Here is a 16,300-nt window from a genome sequence, read left to right on the forward strand (position 1 = left end):
TGGGATGCGGCCTGGGCTTCTAGGTTTGTTCAAGTTCCCCAGGTCCTTCTACTGTGTAGCCAAGGATGGGAGCCACTGCTAAGATATTTGCAGAGTGCTTTGCTGCTTGCTGCACCTATCCCAGGTAGAGGAACGGGCGATGAGAAAAGAGGAGGGAAATCAACTCTCCTGGTGCACACAACAGTTCCCATAGCGGGAATTAATACACGAGAAAGCTAAGCTAAATCACACACACACACACATACATACACACACACAAGGATGGAGAGTATTTGTCTATCACAAGAGAGCGAGCCACACCACAACAGGTGTCTGCAAGCAGAGTCCATTTTCAGGAGACGTGAAGAGCCTCTACCCCCGCTTCCGACACCAGGCCTTCCGGTTCAGCGTGGAGAATACCCACCAACGCTCCTTGGAACACAGCAGCCAAAAGCAGGGCCAGCTCCATCCATGCCCAGAAGGCCCTTGATGGGTCAGGGATAAAACAGTGTCTCCAACCTAGTGCGCTTTCAGTAGACACCAGACCCTGTACTGAGACACGCAGTATTTAGTGGATCCTCACAGCCGACATCATTGCACGAGTGGAGCCAACTGAGGCCCAAGAGAACCAGCACAGGCGATGGAGGCAGGACTCACATCCAGATGCAGAAGATCCAGGGCCTTCTCTTAACCACTGTGCAGAACTGCCCCCTCTATACGGCCCTTATGATGTCGGACACACTGTAAGGTGAAGGCATCCACTGGCACCTGCCTTCTCCCTATATTACTTGGGGAAGGAGCCCCGGTCTTTACAAACTGATTCACAGCAGCCCGCCTCTCCTAGCCCTCCCCACTGATGAAGAGCTTCTCTGCCCCCGAAGACCCTACAGCCATACAGCTGAGCAGAGACCAGCAGTCCCCCGAGAGGACACCCCGGGAGTGCCACCTGGCTGCATCCCACAGCCCTGCCATCCTTGGCAGCACACATTTCCCTCTCCTGGTTGAAGGGGTTGGGAAGAAAGAACTACAAATCGGCACCTTTATTTCAGCCGTTTGGGTTTGAAAGGCGTCCAGGAAGTGAGGAAACTGCGGAGGAATTCGCCTCGAAGTGATGTGTTGGAGGGCAGAGGGCCACTGTCTGAAGAGCTGCTGGCACAACTGAACAGGCCTGGGCGCTGCAGAGACCTGACAGCAAGGCGAGTCTGCCTCTCTGCACCCTTACAAGACGGGCGACCAGAACCAGTCAGAATAGCCCACCTGGGGGTGTGTTTGGGGGGTGAGGGGAGGGTCAGGCTAATCTTCAGGGCAGGAGGACTTCCCGTCACTCTGCATCAGTTAATGAAAATCATACTGAGGGCTGCCCAACGTTCTGAGGCAGGCACACGACTTGAAGAGACGCCCATGCGTGGGGCGCAGCCTCTCATCCACACCAGAGCCTACTGGCCGCAGTCCCGAGGTGCACCCCTCTTAACACAATTTGATATGTCAGCACGTGAAATGACAAGACCCTCCCAGGCCCGCAGACCACACATTTCCCTGTGTACAGTGAGCACACAAACCCCAGAGGTGCAGAGAAATGACGCCAAGACTCACCTCTACCACTTCCTGTGTGACCTCAGAGAAGTGTCTTGCCCTCTCTGTGCCTCAGGCATGTCATCTGTAAAAAGTGCGTAACAACAGACCCTGTGCCTCCTAGGGCTGCAGAGGCAATATAATGAGGGGAGGCCTGGGGAGGCACACAGAGCAATGCCTGACAACGACTGTGTACCACATACAGTGACCGTTGCAATTTTCCATCTCAAGAGGCTGAACCATGATGAGACTGCTGATGTTCTGACCGTGTCTGAACTAGAAAATCTGGCCACTTCGCACGACTCGACTTAATTCACTGGGTAAACTAACCTGTCTCTCAAAACCCTTGCCTTTGAACAGGCAGGGGGAATCTAATATTCCCTCCCTATTTCCCAACGACGACAGGCCTTATGAAAGGAAGGGCTGGCATAAATACAAACACATTTCTTCCACTTGGGCTGTAAAAGCTGAAAATGGCTCCCAGGTGTGAGCAGACACAATTGGCCTGGCCTTCTCTGCAAGGTCACCACGGGGGTCAAAGTCGAGCTGGCCATTTTCGGATTAGGTGCACACGCTGGCGAAGCTTCCCCCGGGGTAAGTGGATTACAGAAGCCACCTGCAGGAAGTGGGAGTGCAGGAGGAGGGGGAGGAAACGGCCTGGCTGGAAGGAGGCTGTGGATGTGGGCGGGGGCCAGCTCCTTTCACACGGGAGATTGTGCAATGGACAAAGCAGCTCCGCTTCCCTTCCCCGCGCTGCCGGGTCACACGGCCCTGCCGTGCTTTCAGCACCCACTGCTGGAAGGAGGTACTTCCCTCCAAGACCATCCATGCTGCACCAGCATCCCCATTCCCACTGGGTCTTGGACTCTATTTAAAACTTACACGGTCATCAGAAAAAATGAGACAGAGAAGGGGAAGAAAAAAACCAAACACACAACAAAGGCCAACTCTCAAGGACAGACCCTAAGCTACCGAGTTCCCAAAAAAGGCAGTGACCTCCGTGACCAAGTTCCTATTCCACGGGCGCGCCCCTCCCTCGGCTCCCCAGACTCCACAGCTGGCGTTCCCTTCACTTTCGCAGCAAATGGTTTGCAGATGAACCGCTCATCTGGCTGCCTTACCACCCCGAGTCTCAAAGAAAGAAAAAAAAAAAAAATAAGGAAAGAAAAGAGAGAAGGAAAATGACAAGTCAGGACTGTGTGTAATTTGGCAAGCTCGCCGCGGAGGCCTCAGCGGTTCCTTTCCCAGCGAAAGGCTCCCTGAGACTCGGGGCAAGAGGCAGTCCGCACTACAGAAGTTCTGGGAAGCTTCCGGGACACAGAGCTGCTTTCTTTGTGTCCTGGGTGTTTAACTTTCTATTTTGAGGCTCACTGATGGTGCCCAGAGTCTGATGAGCCTGCGGGTCTGAGAACCAAGGGTCCCGCTCTGCCTTGCAACAGAAGCTTCCTGGCCCCCTTCAGAGCAGCCTGCCTGTTGACAAAGGGGAAAATGGGGAGCGGGGGAGCAAACGGGCCTTAAAAGGGAACCAGCCACGTCCTATGAGCCCTTCTCCCAGTGCTCCTCCAAGTGGCCAGCGCGTTGGCTGAGCACCTCACTGCCCCATCTTGCAGGGGGCACAGAAAGGAGGTGTACGTAAGGTCACTTCGTCTGGGAACCTTCCCCGTCTTGCACCCCATCAGCGACGGCGGTGAGGAGCCCCTGAGACCTTCCCAGGCCTGGCTTGTATGACAACTGCCTGTTTACTCATCCTTCTCTGCAGCTAGACTGCGAGTCCCCTGAGGGCAGAGACTCTGGCCCGTGGGGCGCGTTTGTCTGTCCTGGGCTTCACGTGGAACACGCGCTGGCACACCTCCCTGTGGCCCTGCACGCGAGCCCTGGGCCCCCATCTCAGCTTCCTCCGCTTTCCTGTCATTTCTGGTGCTCCCTGACAACCCGAACGACAGCCTCCCGGTGGCAGAAGGCCAGAAAATAGGAGGTGAGGATCGGGGTCACAGACGACTCGACGCAGGGTGGAGGACAGGTGTGGGCCCCGAGTTCTGATTCCCCCATCAGGGCAGACGAGCATGGCTGTGCTCACCTTCCAGATGCTTCGCCTGGAACAAAGCGGCACCTTTCAAGTCTCAGTCGAGGGTAAAGTTTTATCTGATAACAGTGACTGATAATCAGCAGAAAGGTAAGTGGTGCTAGAAGCGGCTCCCGGCAGGGAGGCACAGCTGTAAGCAGAGCTGCTGATACCCGCACGTCGAGATGGGTACAGATCTCCTGCCAGAAGAGGCTCCCTGCCTCCCAGGGACTCGTGAAGGTCTGATGGGGAGACCTGCGTGATCGCCAGTCAACAGTCAATTAAGCAGAGACAAACTGGTAACAGCCGTGGGCCTCAAACTGGCGGCCAGAGACAGAGCTGTGCTGCCCACGCTCGCTCCGTGTCCACTGCCCCCAGCACTTTGCTCAGAAATAAATACCTTAACCAGGGCTTGGAGCCCCACTGTCCCAAAGAAATGCCTGTGCCCATACCGGTGACGAGGGGAATTTGTCTGAATAATTTACTGCCCTCCAAAAGCTCAGCAGCGTGGTTGCTAAGGACTCCACCCTGCCCCCCACCACATTACTACAGAAGCTCAGGTAGCGGTTCTCCAAGGGAGGGAGGTTCCCAGACCAGTAGCATCAGCATCTCCTAGGAACTTGTGAGCAAAGCAGATTCTTTAGTCACACCTCACCCGGACCTGCTGGATCAGAAACTGCGGCTGGGGCCCAGCCATCCTGTGGCCCAGCGAGCCTTCCAGGTGATTCTGGTAAGTGGTCCAGTTTGAGAACCACACAGGTGATGGAGAGAAGCCATGATCTCCCAAGGGAACGGGTGTGACGTTTTACCCAGAAGAAAGAATCCGTTCACACCCACAGAAATCTGGGCAAACGAGGCAGAAAGTGAGCACGTCTCTGAAGACACAGAAGAGAGGAACCGAAGCCCCCGGTTTACATATATTTCCGGTTGTGCTGTTTTCTGACTAGGGTCCTGGCTTCCCTTTAGCATCTGGGATCTGAACCGGCTACAGGCTGCTCAGGGAACACGGAGATTCACAGTTGACTTGGGGCCTTTTAAACACAGCTTTGTTCACAGTTTCTCCCTAAAGCGTTTCAGTCACTTCTGACTCCACGATCCTGATGAGCGTGTGTCCAAAGGCCTGCAGCGAATAAGATGTCAACGGCCCAGATGGGGTTTACTTTTACACCAACGCCCAAGCCGACTGGCCTTCCTTCACCAGCAAGACTAAGCTGGGTTCTTACTGGAGGACGCCGCTCAGAAGCAGAATGCGGAAAGAACTGCCCATTTCCACATTTTCTATTAAACTTGATTCAGTCCACTCTTAACCTGATGATTCGTGGATGGTCCAGCAAATTCCCCCACAGGAAGGACGGACAATCATTTACCTTGGGGAGAATTTCGACGTCCACCTCCCCTTGTACACACACCTGTAGTCCCCATAGGTCCACCTTTGTATCAGGACGTAAAGAGCTCCACCGTCCAAGGTTACCGCTCAACTTTGTAAGACGACAACACACACACACACACACACACACAGTTTTAGCAATGCTAGGCGACTATTTATTACTCAGTGTAGTTTCACCTGATAATTAACAGTCTCAGCGCGGGTCCCGAAGCCCAGCCTAATTTTCTGAAGTTGAGTTCGGGGCCCCTTTCTCCCTGGCTGGGCCCTCGGGGAAATGGATTCCTCTCCCCAGTCCCGAGCGGCTGCCCAGATCCTCACTGCCTCCTGCGAAGGCTCACTCTTTAATTACGCTGTAACGTGAATTGATCTTCCCATTAATGAGCCTGTAAAGAAGACTGATCTGGCCCCGTTTTTCTAGCGGGTGTGCTAGGCACACGGAGAGTTAAATATTGCTATTGATTTTACTTCCCCAGCAGACCCAGCCCAGAAGAGCTCCCTCCAACCCTCCCGGCCTCGCCTCGTGCTCCCTCAGCGGCACCCACCGCTCCTGCCACGTAACTGGCTCCCAGTGGGGTCACAGACGGGACAGCAGGTTTCATTCCTTCCAGGTTTTATTCTCCGGAAGTGACCATAAAGCGATGCTAAATACGCCATCCGTTTGATTTCATCAGTTTTTCTCCAGCTAAGAGGTCACAGCAAAATACAGAACTACGTCATTCAACCTGCCTCTGATGTTTTCATTTAAATTTTTCATATTCTAAGTCTTCCAGGTACTTTGCTAACAGGAGAGAAAGACACTTTCCTCAAAAGAAAAAAAAAAAAGATGAGTTTTCAAATTACTGGTTGCCAGGAAGCTGGGGGGACGGGGATAAGAGAGGTGATGGCTTCGGGGGTAGGGGGTTTGTATTGGGGGTGATGACACGTTCTGAAATTAGACAGCGTTGAGGGGTGCACAGCACTGAGGAGGTACTAAAAGCTTCTGACCATACACTTTAAATCCGTTAAAACAGTGTTTTATGTTATGTTAGTTTTCTCTCAATAAAAAAAATATAGTTTTCAGAAAAGTTTTTTTTCCCCCTGAAGATTCGAAGTAAAAGGTATTTCGATGTGTTTTCAAACGCAACATAGAACCTAAGGATTTTAACAGCACAATGACAAAGTCACAGGTAATCATATGCAAGGAATCTTAGCCTAGATCTCCTACCTGATCAAGGCCACAGGATGGGGGAGAGGGAGCGGCAAGGCATGGGTAGGGGACAGGGTCCAAAACACACCACCAACTGGAAAAGAAGTTACGTGGACAAAGCCAAGGGCCATATGGGAAACATGCTACAGCTAATACACCTGAGACAAAGCTGCTGTGGTTTAAAACTAAAGTCGATTTTACAGCAAGCTTTTTACTCCTAGGAGTGAAAAAAAAACGCAACCATTTCCACGGGAACCAATCTCCTCAATGATACGAGTGCAGTAACACCATAGGAAAAGTGGAAATTTTTCTTCCCCAGAAATGTCACTTATGCATCTTATGCATCACACGAAATTACTGTTGCTGTGGGAATTGTAACTTGAGTTTCCTGGACTTCGAACTAGAAAAAAAAAAAATCTCAAACGTGAAAATCTACCAGCAGATTCTGTCCCTGTTGAACAAAAGTCTGTTTCTTTTTCTGAGAACTATTTTATCAAATTTAGCTCCCTCGCTCCAACCCAATCCTATTAAAAGCTTTCCTCGAGTTTAATGCTTTTTGGTTATTAAGGACAAATGGCTTTGGCATTATCTGCAGAACGCGATGCAAATAAAAATCTGCTCTTTGACAAATACTTTAATTGAATTTGATTCCTTTAATCAGAAAGTATTAACCAATTGAAATTTTCCTGAAGGACTCCAGTTCCCAAAACTCTAGAAAACTCTGTTTTGAGGCCCCGATAGTAAAGCTGGACTTGAAACAAACCCTTTTCCCACACAACCCTCCCAAGTGTGACCTCGGCACAGCAGGACACTGGTGTCTGGGGGATCAGAGCACTGTCGTGTGAGTGAGGAACCAGGGTTACTGACAAGGACACGGGAGACAGGAAACCAAACACAGAGATGAAGAGCCGACTTCTACAGGCAAACAAAATCCAGAGGCAAAAGTCCCTAATTACAGGTGTCTGAGCTGAAAACCACAAAGCTGCTACTTCTAAAAGACATAAGGCAGCAACAGTGGTTACAGGACAGGGGTATTTCTTTTGTGACATTAGTGCCCCAACTCTCAGTTTCTGAGTCACAGAAGGAATATACCAGCTGCAAGTGTACTTTTACCACGTGTTTCAACCCCTTCATTCACCAGACGAGGAAAAAGCACCCTGTCCCAGGTCACAACATCATCAGAGACAGAGCTGGATATATGCCTCGTTCCCCCCTGTTCCCTGACCCGCCTGCCCGCAACCTTGTCCCCAGAAAGCTGTCCCAGCTCCTCTCACTCAGACAGCCTCAGCCATCTGGTCCCTTTGCACATTCTCATTATTTTTCTCATCCTCCTCCTGCCCACAAAGGGGAGAATCTGGAGACTAAGGGCTACCAGTGTGAACGTTGATTAAGCTAACTGACCAACCACATTTGCAGACATCATGTCAGGAACTTCCCCCACATGATGGCATTAAATCTTTCCGAGGTCACTCTGGGCCCCAACTGCACGGGCACAGAAGGTACCTACTAAATGTCTGTTGAACATGTGATGCCTTTTACCGCTACGGTTCTGAAAAGCCACAAACACACCAGCAAAACATGCTCTTCAAAGCCTGGACCGTTGGAATCATCATGTGGATGGAGATGTGAGAAAATCATGTTCATTTGTTGCCCGCTCTGCTATTTTCTCCCCTGTCCTTTGCACGACCCACTTGGGAAATACAGGAAGGCATGAAGGATGAGAGCAAAATTACCTATAATCCTGCTACCCCAATGTCACGCTGCTAGGCTAACTCCGCAGGCACTAGATCCAGGGGTCTGAGATTGGAGAGCTCAGGCCCCCTCACAGAGAAGGAAGATGAAGACCCTTCAGTGTCTGTAGTTTCAGAGAAATCACTGACCAAGTCAGATGAAGACCAGCTTCAGGCCAAAGGTAGTATCTGCCAATACGAACCTGCATTTTCCAAACTGAATCAAAACCAGGAGGGAGTCTTTTTTTTTTTTTTTTCTTTCCTACTTTACATATTTTAATGCTGTCTAATGGAATAGCAGGAACAAGGCCAACCAGCCCCACTGCTCCTGACACTTCGCCCAAGGAACAGAAATGTATTTTTAGTCAGCAGAGCAAGGCCTGATTCAGAGCACCACAGGCCCTCGGGGCAAGGACGGGTCACCAGCCACACTCCTGCACGCTGTGCAGGGGGGAAGAGAAAGGAGCAGTGAACGAACGTTTGTGTCCAGTTTTGGTTCACCTCTCGATTTTGCACCTTACAGGAACTCAGGCAGCCTTGGTTTCCTGTCTGGTGACACAAAGATGTTCTCTCTGGCCCTGGCTTCCCAACCAAGCGAAGAACAAGGGGAGGGAAAGCAGTGCTTCTCAAACTTGAACAAGAGGGCAAATGGCCAGGGGACCTTGTGAAGCCAGCTTCTGATTCAGCAGGACTGGGATGAGACTTGAGATTCTGCATTTCTAACGAGCTCAGTGCTGACAGGACACTGCTGGTCCAAGAACTGTCCTTTAAATAGCAAGGAGTTAAAAGCGTCTTCCGGTGCATTGCTCTATAAACATACCAGGGATTGACATGTCCCTAACTGGCCTCAGGTAAGGGTGACTCATTTAATTTAACTAGCAATGAGCCACCTTCCAGATGCTAGACCCCGCAGGCCAAACGGGTACAAAAAGAAAGTCAGATCCTTGACTGTCCATCTTGGGACAAAGAGCTACATCCTTCGCACCAGCATTTCACAGGTACAAGAAGTGACTCACAGACCCTGTGGCCTTAAAGGTGAGATCATGCCAAGGCCCAAGGGGCCAGGTGACAACTAGCTACCAGCCAGCAGCCGGCCGCCATCTGTCAAACACCTACTCTGGTTGTGCAGGACGGTAGGAGCTTCATATACATCTCACTCCCCTTGAACCTGGGGCTCACTGCCCCTGTGTGTACAACAGGCCAAGAACACATTCGGCAGATGCGGAAAATGAGGTTCAGAGAGATGAATCTGTCCGGGACACAAGGCTGGGCCACGATTCTAACCCCCTGCCCCCTACCCCACAGTGCCTTGAAAAGGGTTGAGCCCGAGACCATGTTTCACAAGGACAGGGCACCTCCAGAACGCAGGGCCTGTGGCCAGCAAAACCCAGAGATCTGAAAGCTGCACCAGCCATCAGACGGATGACTCCTTCCCACCAGGTCCCTCTGCTTGGCTCAGGGTCGAGAAAAGATACCCACAGGTGAGCAGACCAGTTATAACACCAGCAAAATCAAAATCAAATAAAAACCAGTGGGGCTGGAGTGGGAACAGGAAATCAGGTGTGAAGAGGGAGGCGCTCTGCTGGGGGAGCTGTCACTAAAATCTGGTCTAGAAAATTGTTGGACTCATGACTGGTTTATCTGGAAAGACCTCTGGGCGAGTTTTAAACAAGCAAGCACCTCCACCTGACTGCTGAAGAAGTGGGGTAACTCTCAGTTACCTCCCTTTCTTTCTCATTTAAGTCTCTTTATACCCTTTTTCATTTCCAGTGTGTTGTCTATAATAATCGACAGGCTGTATGTTGTCTAACACTTGACCATGACAACGAATTCCTTACTTTTATATTGATTTCAGAAGGCCGGTGTTTTTTTTTTTTTTAAGCCATGAAAGTGAGTGGAGTCACATTCCCAAATTCATTGCCACAAAGATGAACCTACTGTCTTATCATGCACACAGCTTCTTTTAAGTTGGGTTTATTCACTCAAATTGCAGCTTAACCACTAGGACAAAGAAATTTAATTCTATGTACCCCTGGGCATTAAAAAGATAATTTCCCCCCAAATTCGAGATGAGGCAAAACTTCTGGGTTTTAATTCTACACACCCCAAAACAGCAAGCAAGGCATTTGTTATAATCATTAGAGAGCTACATGGAGAAAAGCCCCTTTTTTACCAGTAAGCCCAGGAACACGAGTTTCCCTGCCACCAAATGTCAGCAAGATGATACCACGGCCTCCCCACACAGCCCAGGGTCCCCCAAATGGTACCACTTACAGAAAGAGAGAGCGGATACGAGACGAGGCAGCACCCAGTGACGGTATGGCTGTCAACTCGTTGTTATTGAGGTACCTGTAAAGACAACAAGAAGAAATGAATCATTTAAATCATTTAAATTAATAGTACGAAATCACAGACATAAAAGGGAAATAAAAAAAAAAACCAACAGTGCTGAGTTGGCCATGGGAAGACTGCTATGTTGTAATGCTGAATGCAAGATAAAGAATTTAAAAGCAAGTTGTTAACGGGAGAGAATTTATGCCAGGTCACAAAAGCCAATTATTTACCACACCCAGAGTTTGTGAATAGACACTCAGGGGATGTCTCCCGTCCTCTAGGAGCTTCCAATCTAGCTCAGAAATCAAGACTAACAGACAAGGAACTGCGAACACAGGCCAAGGTGCATGATGCAGAACCACAGCGCCCTCAAGACCACCAGTGAGAGAGCTCCTTGTGGGCTGAAACAGTCAGAAAAGGATCTGGGGAGGAAAGACCACCCCCTCCTGGTTGTTTTGTACACGTCCCTGACACGGCTCTGCCCTCACCAAAGGGCAACACGCTCGGACCCAGCGCCAAAGACTCGCGCACTCCCGTGGGGTTCCTGGAGCTGGGACACGTGGGCCAATTACTCCAATGCCTCATCTGTACAACAGCAAAGGAGCTGGACTTGGAGATTCTCATCTATTTGAGATTCCAGCTTCTCTGAACTCTGCTGAAGTCTCCAGACACGTTTCCCAGGAATATATCCATATACACACACACTTTTGCACGCAGACAACTGGAAAATCCTCCTCAGACCACAGATGCTTCCCAAGCTCCCTTCCCGCTCGAATATTCTAAATCTGTACTTCCATAGTTCATGACTCTTAATGGAAGGGAAAGCCCGAGAACCAGAACACAGCTCGCCTGGTCCGCCCCCAGAGGCTCCGGAATCTGGCCTCCTTACATGGACATGTATTTCCAAATCTGAGAAGAGAATCCAAAATCAGACTTGCAAAGTGAGCGCAAAAATCCTTAAGAAAGCCAAAGCACAGTGCTCAGGCTTTTTGCCGGGTGACGGGCTGGAAAGAAACTGTATCTGAGATGCAGAATCAAGGATAAAGCTGGGTTATCTTATTCTCATTTTTGAAGAGGGTATGTCTTACATAGAGCATCTTGTTATGGTTTGAAGACAAGGCCACTGAAATGACAGCTGTATTCATACAAGTTTACAGCTAGCGTTTGCTTGAATAGAATAATCTGGTTGTCTGCCATCTTTTATAGAAATGAATAGGGTTAAAAAAAGGGAAAAGGCCTTGAATTATCCCATTTGCCTTCTTCAGTGCCAAAGCTAGTTAGAGATGAAGCTTGGCAATTACTGGGCTGAGGGACACAGAATGTCTGTTTCAATAGCTTCATGACTGAAGCATCTGGCAGAGAGAAAGCAGATCCGTATCATGCGGCAAATCCTTTCCCCACTTAAAGGGCCCTTGTTTGTGTGTTGAAGGAGACAATTAATTACTTTAACAGTCTCTTATCTGACTGCCCCCTAAATCAGATTGCTTCTCCTTCACCTTTTATCTCTCCACCCCTGCTGTGATCCGTTTCCTATCTCGGTACAGGGATGCTGAAAACTCTCCATCAGTATGAATCTCTACTAATAAATCTTCACGGTACCATAAATGCACATATTACTAGAAGAGAGCCTCAGATCTTATCAGAGCAAGGAAAACTAAGGTCAGGGGCTTGTTGCCAAGAAGGCAGCTTGCTTAAGAACTCTTCATTTCTTACAGATTTACTCTCCAACACAGATGTTGCGGGGGGGGGGGGGTCATAATAATAATAGCGGCAGCTAACTTACTGAGGGCTTTTTATGTGCCAGGCACGACTCTAAGAGCCTTTCAGTATACTGACCCGTCTTTAGAGCCCTACAAGGCAGGCCCCATGAACAATGCCATTGTACCAATGGGGAAACTGAATCACTAAGATGTTAAGTAATTTGACCAAGGTCACCAGCAGTAAAAGGCAGTGGCCCTGTGTGTCTAGCCCCAAAGTTTAGGTTCTTAACCATTACCTCTACTTATTTATAGCGACAGCAGCAACTCTACAGTATTATGTCACTGCATCGCTACAACTCTGAGTACCTCGCTACCAGGTACTAGTACTGTTCCCTACCTTACAGGTAAGTTCTCTAAATTTCAGTTTAAGTCACCACCCCAGGGTGACACTGAGAGAGAGAGGCCTGGAAAGCCAAGCAAAGTACAACTGCAAATCAAAGGAGAGCCACAAGCGAAAAGGCCAGCAGGCAGAAAGCTCATAATCCCTTGGGTGACATGGTAACTGCACTGCAGTTGCTTAGGATTGGACTTGATTTTAAACCCAAAATGAACAGTATGGACTTCGCTGCAGGGGAACTCTGGCTGAATGAGCTCGGTCTCAGGCCACCCCTGCTGCACATATGACAAACTGCTCCACCCAATTTCACAGAATAATAAATGAACCAGGAAAAGGGGCATCATCATCATATCTCATATCTTGACCAAAATGCCGGAGGCAGAGTGTGCAGGTGCCGTGGACCAGTGCTGAAGGGTAACCAGGACATTTTAGGTCTGGATCAGCCTCCCGGAGTCAACAGGATGAGGCAGGAATCGCAGGCTCTGATCTCAGCAGGGCTGCTGGATTTATGAAAAGGTCAGATGGAGCTCAAAGGAGAAGATCTACAAGGCTAGCTTACTTCTGGATCATTTCTACTTAAAAAGAACCGCTAGTAAATCTAAGTCAGCTCCACCACTGCTGGCTCTCTCTTGGTTCACTCTGTCCCTTGTTGAAACCAGAACACTACCCTCAGAAGGCAACGGAGGACCAACTCGCGCTGAGACACGACCAACTTGCCAGACTGAAATAGAGACCGGTCAAAAATAGCACAGCCAGAGCTGGGCAGGGAAGGGCCCTCGGGAAGTTCAGCACACTCTCCACACGTAAAGACGCTGTCGGAATTTAGGATTGTGTTTGATGAAATCTTCTGAATATCTCGGGCTGTGCCATCTTCCCCCCCTTCGGACTCTCCCCCAAATTTGTTTCCATCCGAGGCCCTAAAAATCCTTCTAAAATATCTGGCTTCTATAACTGAACCTTTTCCTGATGATTCAGGACCGAGAAGTGCTCCAGGAGCATCAGACCGTGAATTGTGGCCCAACCCTGCAGCTGGAAAAGGTGTGAAAAAGATATGGGGGGGAGGGCGGGGGGCCCTCCCTGGGCAGATGTGGAGGTGGGCCTTTCCCAGCCTTCTGGGCCCCCTCAGCTCTCTCTGAAACTCCCATTTACGTCCTAGACTTGGTTTATAGGAAGTTTTTACATTTTGCAAGATGCAAAATGTTAAAAAAGGATGTTTCTGAGGACTTTCATTACTATGACTGCCTCAATCGAATTAGGCATCAAGAAACAACGAAAAATAAACCCACAGGTCATTCTGAGTTATAGCGCTTTCTGGTTTTTAAAACATTTTTGGCCATATTTATTTATATACTGAATAGCTGAGATAAGCACACAGTAAAATTTCAAACTGTTTCAAAAAAGAACACCAGGAATACATATTGAAACAGACAGCTTCTTTGCCCTCCAGGCCTTTGGTCTGCCTCCTCTGGCTGCCGGCTACTAGGGATGGACGCGTGTTTTTCTTTCACACAGATGCTTGTGTGTTATACAGACTGTTCGGTACCAGTTTTTCCCTTAGTAATAGATCTTGGAAATCTCCCTAATTCTTTTAACCAGCGGTGGACCGCTCCTCGGCTGGGATGAAGGGTATGAATGAACCATAATTTATTTAGCCGATCCGCCAATTCGTAGGCAGTTTGGTTGTTTCCAAACACAAAGGGAGCTGCCATTAATAACAGTCAAAGTTGGGCCGGGGGTTGGAAAGTCAGTTTGTTTTGTTTCTCAAGCAGGAGAAAGTCATCAGTAGCAGGTAGGAGCGCGCTATTTTGGAGTCAGGGCCACTTAATCAATAACTGTTATTACTGTTTTCAGCTACTTGAGAATAAGGCAGACTACATAACGACTTTGGCAAGACTTATGATATAGTGTGTATACCAGCTGGCCGGATACAGTTATTTTAATATCATGATATAGGATATAGTTACTTGAAGTCAGCACTTATAAACAATAAGGGCAAACACTTTTCTATGTGCCAGGCTCTGTGCTGAGGGCTTTATGTGCCGTGTCTCACTGGATGACATGTCAACCCTTTAAGGAAGGCACTAAATCATCACCTCACCTTAAAAGAAGAAACTGAGGCCCAGTTACGGCACAGCAGAGCAGGGGTTATTAGGAGGGGATTATACAGCTCAGATTTTTACATCAGACAGACCCGGGTCCATTCAACCCCGAGCCTACCCCTACCAATCGAATGGCCTTCGGCATGTCACTTAACCTCACTGTGTGCCTCAGCTTCCTTCTCCCCAGTATGTGCAAAGTACGAGCACCAACTTCATAGGGTTTTGGCAGGATCTGGCTGAAATAATTAAATCTAACAGCCTAGGAGAGAGCCAGATATATAGTAAATGCTTAACAGGTGGTGGTAATTCACAGCCAAAAAGCAGTGCCTCACACGACACTCCCTCGGGATTTCACCCCGCCCTTAAACACACCGCACACCCGCACACACGGGGGCGGTGGGGGGGGGGGGGAGCAGAAGCCTGGGACACCAGAGGGTGAGCCATAAATACCCAGAGGCAGGGCACACTCAGCCTTCCTCGCCGCCTTCAGGAACATTTTAGGTCAACGGCCCTGGAAAGCACACGACAGCACCCACATGAAGCATTCCCGGGCCAGGCAGCAGTAACGTGATCCGAGTGCAGTTTTGAAAGAGGCCGGTATAAATAGCCCCTCTTATTAATAGCGGAGCCTCGCCGTCCAGGCCCGCTGGCTGGAGGCCCTCCCTGGTGGGCTTTCCTAGGAGCTGCGGGCAGTGAGGGCCAGGTGGCTTGGCAGCAGGTGCACGAGGTCCTCACGTCCTCTGGGGGCCTCCGACGGCTCGCTTTCTCTCTCCCACTGGCCTGCGATGCTCTGTGGTTCCGGCCTCCAAAATAAAACCACTGCTAAACCACCGCCTGCTGCTTTGCCAGCCTGTGGTTCCCCTTGCGCTGAGCTTTCCAGACTCGAGTGGCTGTGCAGGGTTTAGGGGGAACTGACAGCTCCCGGGAGACCCAGTTAATTTAGAAGCAATTGTGTGTCAGCTGTGATTTTTTTCTTTTCTTCAATATCCTTCTCCACTTCCCCACCCTGCACTCCTGACGGCCTCTTTCTGCCTCCGTCATGTATTAAAATTCCCTTCGGGAAAGGCTCCGATCCTTATCAGTGAGAAGTTCCACTGCTCTGGGCCCCCGGGGAATTTGTCTCGTCCATCCCGCAGTGTGACACCAGGGACCAGAGGGGGTCACGGTGGTAAAGGGTTCAACCTATCGGCCCTCAAGGATTTGTTTCTTAACAAGGCACCGAGCTTGGGGCGAGGGGTGTGCGCTGTGTGCTTCTGAAAGTAGCAGAAGAGAAGCGAAATAACACACAGGGAGCCCTCCCCATGGGCAAGGCTCTGGACACCAGCTCCAATGAATAATTATTATAATTCGATAACGTGTCATTATGCCCATGTTCCAGAAGAGGGAAAAGAGGCACAGAGGTAAGTAACTTGTCCAGGGACACAGTCCCCCTAAGGGGCAGAACCAGAACTCAAACCCAGGTCTGCTTGCTACCAAGTGTGCATTTTCCCCAGTACACCCTACTGCACCCATAAAGGGCAATCCCTGTCTTTAACAGCTGCCACACCCAGGAAGGCAGTGCTGCCATGGAGAGCTTGGGACAGGAGTTAGACGGAGGACTGCAGGCCCAGCTCTCCCATGTACTAGCTGTGCAACTGCAGCCAGGTTCCCAGGCCTCGGCTCCTCCAACCGTCTCAAAAAGGTAGAATGACCATAAGGAGTGGACGGCTTAGCACGGTGGCCAGCTACGTGTGTCAACATTCCTGAGTGCATTAGCAGGAGAAAGGAGAGAAGGTACACACAGCAGAGAGAGAGCGCAGAGGAGTGGGTGAGGAGCCCATCCTGTCCCTAAATTCAACAGGAGCTCAGGGGAGG

At 49.8% G+C, this 16,300-nt stretch overlaps 1 protein-coding gene across 1 annotated transcript in view; it reads right to left on the reverse strand.

The window, feature by feature from the left end:
• The window catches only part of LRIG1 (leucine rich repeats and immunoglobulin like domains 1), a 119,984-nt gene that overhangs the window by 60,047 nt on the left and 43,637 nt on the right, over positions 1-16,300 (reverse strand). Inside the window, exon 3 of the mRNA XM_061197124.1 lies at positions 10,191-10,265. Coding sequence (XP_061053107.1) covers positions 10,191-10,265 — 75 coding nt within the window. The remainder of the gene's footprint in view (positions 1-10,190; positions 10,266-16,300) is intronic.

The sequence above is a fragment of the Eubalaena glacialis genome, chromosome 7 (assembly GCF_028564815.1).
Source record: "Eubalaena glacialis isolate mEubGla1 chromosome 7, mEubGla1.1.hap2.+ XY, whole genome shotgun sequence".
Classification (NCBI taxonomy): domain Eukaryota; kingdom Metazoa; phylum Chordata; class Mammalia; order Artiodactyla; family Balaenidae; genus Eubalaena; species Eubalaena glacialis.